The 9,707-nt window shown below is 46.3% G+C and overlaps 1 protein-coding gene across 1 annotated transcript; it reads left to right on the top strand.

The window, feature by feature from the left end:
- The first annotated feature begins 4,417 nt into the window (after positions 1–4,417).
- On the top strand, positions 4,418–8,126 carry SLC25A6 (solute carrier family 25 member 6). The gene is made up of 4 exons (XM_005151408.2): positions 4,418–4,601; positions 5,736–6,222; positions 6,886–7,026; positions 7,481–8,126. Exons 1-4 carry the CDS (start codon positions 4,491–4,493, stop codon positions 7,636–7,638), a joined length of 897 nt encoding a protein of 298 aa, XP_005151465.1. The 5' UTR covers positions 4,418–4,490; the 3' UTR covers positions 7,639–8,126.
- Positions 8,127–9,707: the final 1,581 nt, after the last annotated feature.

The following is a 9,707-nucleotide window of genomic DNA, read 5'->3' as shown; positions in this document are numbered from 1 at the left end:
GAATAGTCCTCGGTTTAGAGCAGCTTTGCCCATTTCAGGGGGTCAGTGCAGGTATCACTTCAACACTCCATCACCATCCATTTTAATACCATTTTATGTTACGCACTCTATTGTAAATAAAGAAACATTCTCTAACAATGTCTGGAGACTGCTTCTGCAGTGTCATGGGCAAGACTGGAAACAGAAGAACTAGAGTGGTAGCTTCTCAAGAGAGTCAAGGTGGACTCCTCCTTCTATGAGGTTTCTGGAAAAAGGCACTTGTATAAAAGTGCAAGTTTCATCTGTGATTATAATGAGATGAAAAGTAGGAGCACCACATTCGGTTCAAGAACTCCTTCCTCCTCATTTTTAACCCTACTTAATTTGTGAGTACTTACAAGAGTGGGTAGCAGAATACGAGAACAGGTAAAGAAAATAATTAAAAAAAAAAAAGTGCAGAAACAGAAAAGAATTTCCCCCAGTCAGGTGCATTTGAGCTCCAAAGATAGATGGGACAGGACAGCTACTCACTGGGCAGTTTTCTATCAAAAAAAAGCTATGTGCATTTTATCTTCATTTTTCAAATTGGTAACACTTCAGAGTCCCAGAAAATGAAATTCCTTTTTAATCAGTAGAAAGTTGCAGGGGTGGGGAAATCCCAGCCTTGCACTCACTGTGTTGTGGTATGAGAGTTTTAACATTTTGTTATGAGCTTTCTTAAAAACACACAAAGCTGTGTTTGCCTGTCTGAGAACATGCACTACAGCCTTTTATTAACCACATCCAAAACATGGTTCTCTAACACTGTATGTGCCTAACCCTGTGCCAGCCCAGGAAATCACCTTGCTACATCTGTAATACAGAGTATAAAATATTATGCAATTTACTTCGTTGATGTGCAAACTCCCCCCCCCATATAGTGTGACATATGGGACTGGGGAGAATACAGGGATGTTGTCCGGGAAACTAGGGACCAGGGTAGGAAAGATAACACCCAGTTAGAATTAAACTTAGCTAGGGATGTGAATGATAATGGGAAAGGATTCTATAGGTACACTGCAAATAAAAGACAAGATGTGGCCCCTCTCCAAAAGCTATCAGGAGAACTGGCTACCCTGGATTTGGAGAAGGCTGAGGTTCTCAATTACTTCTTTGCCTCAGTCTTCACTGGCAAACGCTCTGACCACACCACCCAAGTCTTGGAAGGCAGACGCAGGGACTGTGAGAATTAAGACCTTGGGCCCAATGTACAAGAGGATCTGGTTCAAGACCATCTTAAGAACCTGAACTTACACAAGTCCATGGGACCTGATGAAATCCATCTGCGGGTTCTGAAGGAGCTGGCGAATGAAGTTCTTAAGACACTGGCCATCATATTTAAAAAAACATGGCAGTCAGGTGAAGTTCCTGATGACTGGAAAAAGGGAAATATAACCCCCATTTTCAAGAAGGGGAAAATGGATGACCTGGGGAATTACAGACCAGTCAGTCTCACTTCTGTGCCTGGCAAAATCTTGGAGCAGATTCTCCTGGAAGGCATGCTAGGGCACATGAAAAACAACAAGGTGCTTGGTGACAGCCAGCATGGCTTCACTAAGGGGAAATCCTGCCTGACCAATTTCGTGGCCTTCTATGACAGGGCTATGGAACTGATGGACAGGGGTAGAGCAGCTGACGTCATCTACCTGGATTTGTGCAAAGCGTTTGACACTGTCCCACACAACATCCTTGTCTCTGAATTGGAGAGACATCAACTTGATGTATGGATCACTCAGTGGATAAAGAACTGGCTGGATGGCTGCATGCAAAGAGTTGTGGTCAATGGCTCAATGTCCAGCTGGAGACCAGTAACAAGTGGTGTCCCTCAGGGACTGGTGTTGGGACTGGTCTTGTTGAACATCTTTGTCGCTGACATGGACAGTGGGATTGAGTGCACCCTCAGCAAGTTTGCTGATGACACCAAGCTGTGTGGTTCTGTTGATATGCTAGAGGGAAGGAATGCCATCCAGAGGGACCTTGACATGTTTGTGAGGTGGGCTGATGCCAACCTTATGAAGTTTAACCATGACAAGTGCAAGGTCCTACACCTGGGTCAGAGCAATCCCAGGCACAGCTACAGGTTGGGCAGAGAAGAGATTCAGAGCAGCCCTGTGGAGAAGGACTTGGGGATGTTGGTTGATGAGAAAATGAACATGAGCCAGCTTCAGTGTGCACTCACAGCCCAGAAAGCCAACCGTATCCTGGGCTACATCGAAAGGAGCGTGACCAGCAGGTCCAAGGAGGTGATCCTGACCCTCTACTCTGCTCTCATGAGACCTCACTTGGAGTATTGTGTGCAGTTCTGGTGTCCTCAACATAAAAAGGACATGGAGCTGTTGGAACAAGTCCAGAGGAGGGCCACGAGGATGATCAGGGGCTGGAGCACCTCCCGTATGAGTTGGGGCTGTTCAGCTTGGAGAAATGAAGGCTGCGTGGAGACCTCACTGCAACCTTCCAGTATCTGAAAGGGGCTATAAGGGTGCTAGGGATGGAGTACTCATTAGGGACTGTAGTGACAGGACAAGGGGTAACGGGTTAAACAGAGGAAGTTGAGATTGGATATAAGGAAGAAATTCTTTTCTGTTAGGGTGGTGAGGTACTGGAATGGGTTGCCCAGGGAGGTTGTGAATGCTCCATCCCTGGCAGTGTTCGAGGCCAGGTTGGACAGAGCCTTGGGTGACATAGTTTAGTGTGAGGTGTCCTTGCCCATGGTAGGGGGGTTGGAACTAGGTGATCTTAAGGCACACTCTATTCTCACAACATGTCCTCTGAGAGAGATGCTCTCATTTTGAAATCCTGTAAATTATCCCCATGATGTGGTTTCGGACACCTCAGCTTCTGCTCCTTTGTCGTTTCAACAGTCATGTATTTAGAAAAAAATAAGTAAAAGAAAAAAAAAAGCTTTATTTCTTTTTGTAGGAAATATCCATTAAAAGTGAAAGGAATAACAAAAGGTGTGCATTATCTAATGCCCTCCAGCTAGAACAACTTCAAGACTTACTTTCTGAAATAATAGGTAGGATTTCAGACATAAGTTGGGCCATTAGTTGTAAAATTTCACTTTAGGCACACAATAAAATTAGCAGGAATTGGCAGAAATTACTGATGGGAGACTAGGCCTGCTTCAGCAGGGACAGAGGCCCTGCTGTGTGTGCCTCTGTGGATAGTCTGCAGAGGATATTTCGACAGCATCTAATGTGACTGATGAAACAAGAAGACAGGACAAGGAGCACCTCTGAAGAAGACCAAGATGCTGGGGTTGTTCAGACTGTAGAAGAGGAGGCTCCAGGGAGACCTTAGAGCAGTTTCCAGTACATAAAGGCAGCCTACAAGAAATCTGGAGAGAGACAAGGGTATGTATGGACAGGACAAGCACAAATGGCTTTAAACTGAAAAAGGGGAGATTTAGATATTAGGAAGAAATTCTTCACTGCGAGGATGGTGAAGCCCTGGCACAGGCTGCCCAGAGAAGCTGTGCCTGCACCATCCCTGGCAGTGTTCAAGGGCGGATTAGACGGGGCTTTGAGTAACCTGATCTAGGGGAAAGTACCCTTGCCTGTGGCAGAAGGGTTGGAAACGGAAGCTCTTTAATGTCCTTTCCAACCCAAACTGTCCTGTCATTCTACAACCACTCTTCCTCATCATCCCTCCTGGGAACTGGAGTTTTGTTGGCAGTGATGGACAGATAAGCCCATGGCTGTGACTCTTGTTGAGGAGAGTTGACATTACTTCCTCCATGTTGAGGAAGAGGAGGTGGGAGCAGAACCTGGAAACAAGCAGATGCCTTTGAGAATTACCGAGGGTGGTGAGCACAGAGCAAAACCTGCTGGCACCCAGACAACACCCCAAATTCACTCTCCTCCACCTAACAGCCAGTGCTGCCACTCATGACCCCAAACAGAAAGCAGAGCTTCCATCCTACACTGGCTTCCGTAGTTGCCACTGGACAGGCCTCATAGCTGTCCTGTCTGTCCCAGGCTCACCGATCGTACCCCAGATCCGGTGCTCCACCACCTCGCCCTCTGCCTGAGCGGGATACACCGTTTCTGCGAGATACGAGCTGCTGAATTGTGCTCTTTCAAGAAGGGCACAAAGCGGTCGCAGAAAACGCTTCGGAGAGCCACTCTTATGAGAAAAGATGGTGCAGAAAACAGCGATCTTGACCGTGCGCTGCTGGGCCAGGCGGCGGCGCGGGGAGGCCTCTCACCCTCAATTAGAGGCGGCGCCCGCAGAACAAGGCTCCGCCGGCCCGCTCTGACGCGGCGCTGCGCCACAGGCGCCGCAGGGGCGGGAGCCGCCCAGCCCCTCCCGCTCCGGCGCCGAGTCCCCGCCCCCGGAGCGGTGTGACCAATGGGAGGCCGGGAGGCGGGGCCGACGGGACCCGGCATTTAGACCATGCGCGCGGGCGGTCCCGCCCTTTCGGCTTGAGCGGCAGCGGTGTTTCATTCCGGAGGCTCTGGCTCGGCGCGAACATGGCGGACCAGGCCATCTCCTTCCTCAAGGACTTTCTGGCGGGCGGCGTTGCTGCCGCCATCAGCAAGACTGCGGTGGCGCCCATCGAACGGGTCAAGCTCTTGCTCCAGGTCAGCGGCGCGGCCGAGCCCGGCGGGAGCGGGGAGCCATGGGCAGCCCTTCGGTTTTCTCCGCACCCCCCCTCCAAGGCCCAGGCGTGCGGGCCGGGGCAGAGGGAACGGTGTAGGCCTGGAAAGGCCGATCATGAGGAACAAAAGGCTTGCACGGGATCGGGGCCCGGTGGCGGGAGGTCACGTGTGCTGCGGGTACCGGCGGCAGCGGCAGGGAAGCCGGTTCCGCTGTGAGGGGCGCGGCGTTGCGGCGGGGTGGGGAGGGGACAGGCGGGCAGGGGGCGGCTCCCGGTGTCACTTCCTGCCGTGCCGCGCCTGGCGCCAAGGGCGGCAGCGCGACGCCATCTTGGTGACCTTGACGTGACGGCGCGGCCGGCAGCTCATTGGTCCGGCGGCGCGGCGGGGCCTCTCGTGCCCCCGTTGGGCGGGGCGCGGCCTAGTGCCCCAAGGTGACTCCCGCGACCTTCGCCGCGGTCGCCGGCAGGACTGGCCCTGGGCAGGTACGGGACAAGGGCACACGGCATTGCCGTTCGGTCCGTCCGTCCCCTTCCCACGTGCTCTGCAAGTCATCTCGGTGCAGTACGGGTCTCTGAGGCGCCCCCGAGGCCCGGCCACGTCAGTGAGGGTTGCTGTCTTTAGGTAATGCCGGCCTTCACCCACCCGCACTGTGCTTGCCTTTGCTCCTCATGGCCTGTTCTTGGAAAGTCCTGAGTTCTGGAGAAGCTGGGAAGCAATTTTATGGCTTTTCCTCTTAGAATTATGGGTCCTCTGTACCCATGGTTCCTCATGGAACAATATCTTCATGTACATTTTCTGTGTCCATACATTTGTGTGTGTAAACCTGGGCTTTTAATTCCTGGGAATTAAGCTACTTGCTGAGTTCTTTGCCTTTCACAAAATATGAATAAATGACGGTTTATGTTGGTTTTAAGGTTCAGGCTGACCCATGAGCTTTTGCTTGGAGGTTTGCTGTCACAGCTGGTTTATTGTGGATAACAGAGGCTTAATCTGTGCACAACTGCTGTCAGGCATTCAAGTTTAACATCAGTTCATTTATAGTAGAAGCAGACTTACGTATAGCTGTAGTGCATGCCTGTCAAGGCATATAGTCAAAATATCTATTTTCATTTGCAGGTGCAACATGCAAGTAAACAGATTGCTGCTGATAAGCAGTACAAGGGTATCATCGATTGTGTAGTGCGAATTCCAAAGGAGCAAGGAGTGCTGTCTTTCTGGCGGGGAAACCTGGCCAATGTCATCAGATACTTCCCAACTCAAGCTCTCAACTTTGCCTTTAAGGATAAGTATAAGCAGGTGTTCTTGGGAGGTGTAGACAAGCACACTCAATTCTGGAGATATTTTGCTGGTAACCTGGCTTCTGGTGGTGCAGCTGGAGCCACTTCCCTCTGCTTTGTCTACCCCTTGGATTTTGCAAGAACCCGTTTGGCTGCTGATGTTGGAAAAGCTGGTGCAGACAGAGAATTCTCTGGTCTAGGGGACTGTCTAGTCAAAATTACCAAGTCTGATGGTGTGCGTGGCTTGTACCAAGGGTTCAATGTGTCTGTTCAAGGCATCATCATCTATAGAGCTGCCTACTTTGGGATCTATGATACAGCAAAAGGTAATGTTTCAGAGGGGATCAGATAAACCTGTTTTCAGAATTGTAGTGTCTGTTGCTGGATGTTACCCTGTGTCTGTACTAGCTGTGTGGAGGTGGAGGGGGGATATTGGTGCCAACTGCAGTGACACTGCAGTGTTGAAGGCAAAATTTCAGTATGTGGCAATAGCAGCCTACTAAGTTTTTGGGTTTTTTTTTTTGTTTATTTTTTTGTTCAGTGCATTATTTTTCTCGTATTGGACAGGTTCATGTGCATTTAGCTGAATGGGTTTGAAGAGATACTTTTGCAAAGTGTTTCTTGTTAAGCTTTGTCATTGGGGCATGAAGGTCATTGATATACTAGCTTATAGTTTAATGTAATACATAGGGACAGTGACTTAGTGACATTTCTTTCTAAAAAGAGTAGGGAATAGTTAATTATTTACGTCAATCTGAAAAGAATTCTGGTGCTGATTTATTGCCTACTTTGATTACTGAGAAGAAAATCCTCTGAATTTTCTTAAATGTGTTTTATATTGCTTCAGTGTGTGTAAAGTTTAGTGTTTTGTGATGTCGGAGTATGGCTTTACAATGTTTCATAAAAGTTTGTGTTGTAGCTGTCATGCAGTGAGTGAACCAGAGGAGAATGTACAAGACAAAAAGTAAATTCCTTGGGTTTTATTGCAGGCATGCTCCCAGATCCCAGAAATACACATATTGTTATCAGTTGGATGATTGCCCAGACGGTGACTGCTGTGGCTGGTGTGGTCTCCTATCCTTTCGATACGGTGCGGCGTAGGATGATGATGCAGTCAGGGCGCAAAGGAGGTAGGCTGTTAATTTATGCAGTTCTTTAAACAGCATTGACAAGATGAAGTTCTTTTTCCGAATAGTCATCCCTCAGCACTTACAGTTCCATGTCCCATAAACCTGATTTAAGTTATATTACATTTAAATGATCTGAGAAAATTCAATGGAGCTCAACTTGTGGCATTTGTCAGGAATTAGGTTGAGGACTTTTCATTATAGAAGATGAAATGGGCCAATGTTTGCAATGACAGATTAAGGCAGTCAGGGCATAGTATAATTGCTGAAAAGAAGGCTTAGAATAACTAGGCAAGCAGATAGGAAGCTTTTCTATTGCCTGAACTAAGTACTGTGTTACAGTCTTAATGTTCTTTGGGACACAGCAGAGTTGCTAGAGAAGTGAAACAGGGCAGTTGTATCTAATGTGTTTTTAACAATTTTGGGAGTTAAAAATTACTCTGCTCTTTTTCTACAGCTGATATCATGTACTCTGGAACAATTGACTGCTGGAGGAAGATTGCAAGGGATGAGGGAGGAAAGGCGTTCTTCAAGGGTGCATGGTCCAATGTTCTCAGAGGCATGGGGGGTGCTTTTGTGCTTGTGCTGTATGATGAATTCAAGAAAGTCATTTAAATAGCCTAACTAGAATTGGAAATTAAGTTGAGCAGATAATGTAGAACAACTACCATTATGGACCATTGACCTTCAAAAAATTCCTGTGAGTCTTATTTATCGGAGCCAGATGATATTTGTAGATGGGGCTAGAAACTGACATAGAGGACTGATCCATTTTTCAGTAAGATGCATGAAGACACTGAATCTGTCAATTCAGTGTGGTGATCTTTTTTTTTTTCAGGAATTAGTAGTGTTGGTTCTGGGTCCAGTTTAGGCAGAAGAAATTGTTTGCCTGTGGACCAGTCTCCGGTTTCAAGTCCCATCTTCTAGGACCATAAAATTGTATTTGAAAGTTCTTGCTAACAAATCTTGTTCTTTTCCACTTGTACTGAAGCACTATGTACCATTTTGCACAGCTGAACATCTAGCAATTTTGTTCTTAAATTGGGGCATTCTGCTTTAAAACAATAAACATACTCTGTCTGTGTTGAAATTACTACATAAAAGCTTTGGGAAGGCGTCTTTTCTTCGGAAACTTGTTTCAGATAATGGTTCCTCTGGTACACTTACACTGCACTCTGTAACAGCACATTTTAAAAATATTTGAATGTGAGAATTTTGGGGGAGGGGAAGCATGGGTTGTACTAATAGAAAACAGTCCCATTCTTTGTGCCTGATAGTGTGTGATGGGCTGCTGCAAGTGGCTTTTTGCATGATTCTTAAAAAATGGATTTGCAACTCTTCATATGATTTAAAATGGGGCTTCCGTTGTACTGCTGGGAGAACCCAAATCCTCAAGGATAGTCAATAAGTAGTACTCTTGCCCTTGGTAAAACAGCTTAACTGATTTGATAATTTTTTTTTAAATCAATGTAGAAAGCAGCATGCTATTCATGCAAAAATCCAGGAACTTAGTAAATGCCTTTGACTCCTGAGTAACTTGTGTATTGTATTGTTGCTGCTGTTTGGAAATGCTGATTGTGTCATTTGAGATACTGTTTGGCCTTACCTGTAGCAGTGGTCAGTACCTCTGTGGAAGGTGAATTTAATCTGAAATGAAGCTCATTCCAAGAGGTGATGGAGTATATGCAGGGGAACACGTGTGCTTCTGTGTAGCTGTAATAGATAAAGGTAAGTCAGCCTTCAATACTGATTGGTGTCTAATTCTGGAGATTGTCAGAAGACCAGGATTGGACTGAATGGTTATACTGCTATTTGAGAGAATGTAATACCTATGTGCCATTCTTCATACATATATAATCTTACTTTTGTACTTTGTAATCTGCAAAGACATGGTAGGAGGACAAGTAAAAGAAAACAAAGATGTTAATCTTCCAGTCATGTTTTGAAGAACTCCCTATAGCTTAAGAAAGAAACTGTTATTTTATGAGTCATTGAAGGCTGGCTGAGCTGTCTTTTGAGTTCTCTGTGTGCCTTCCAAGGTTGCTTTTCAAGATGAAGTATTTAAATTAACTACCTGGCTTTGGCTTATTACCTTCCTCACAAACACAATTTAGCTTTCTCCTTTCGCTGTTTCACAAGCCTGCTTCAACATCTGTGTATGTAAGTACATTACACAGCTACATTGTGCATAGGCTAATAGCAAACCTTATGCACCTACTGCAAGTGAGTTTATCCTGTTTTGTAATTGTAGTTCTCTTTTCATGTGGGCAGGTTACTTGATGTTGGCCTTGCCAATCAACTTGCTGGTTCAGTTGTAATTGTATTGATGGGGGGGAAGGGGAAGAGTTTTTGTCTCTATAAATACATTGCTTAGGTTTATTTTCTGTATTTGTGGCTTGTAAGGTAGAGATAATGATAGGATGCATCACACATCCTCACTGTGAGCACATAGTGGCCCAAGTTTTGTGAGGAAGAACCAAACTTAAAAATTGCTTGAGCAGCCTCCGAAAGGGGGAGACATTTTTCCCTACCTCCTGCTCCCACTCCAGACCTAGTTTTTAAGCAGAAGAAATGGGAAACCAGATCAATGCAAATGGAGACAGGTGGGGTTTTTTTTGAAGCAGAACTGCAATTTATCTTGCTGTGTGTTGGGCATGTAGTACTTTGTGTTCCTTTTTTTCTTT

This window comes from Melopsittacus undulatus, chromosome 2 (assembly GCF_012275295.1).
Source record: "Melopsittacus undulatus isolate bMelUnd1 chromosome 2, bMelUnd1.mat.Z, whole genome shotgun sequence".
NCBI classification, from domain to species: Eukaryota; Metazoa; Chordata; class Aves; order Psittaciformes; family Psittaculidae; genus Melopsittacus; species Melopsittacus undulatus.
Note: the sequence above shows the minus strand (reverse complement) of the source record. Positions and strands in the feature narration are given on the sequence as shown.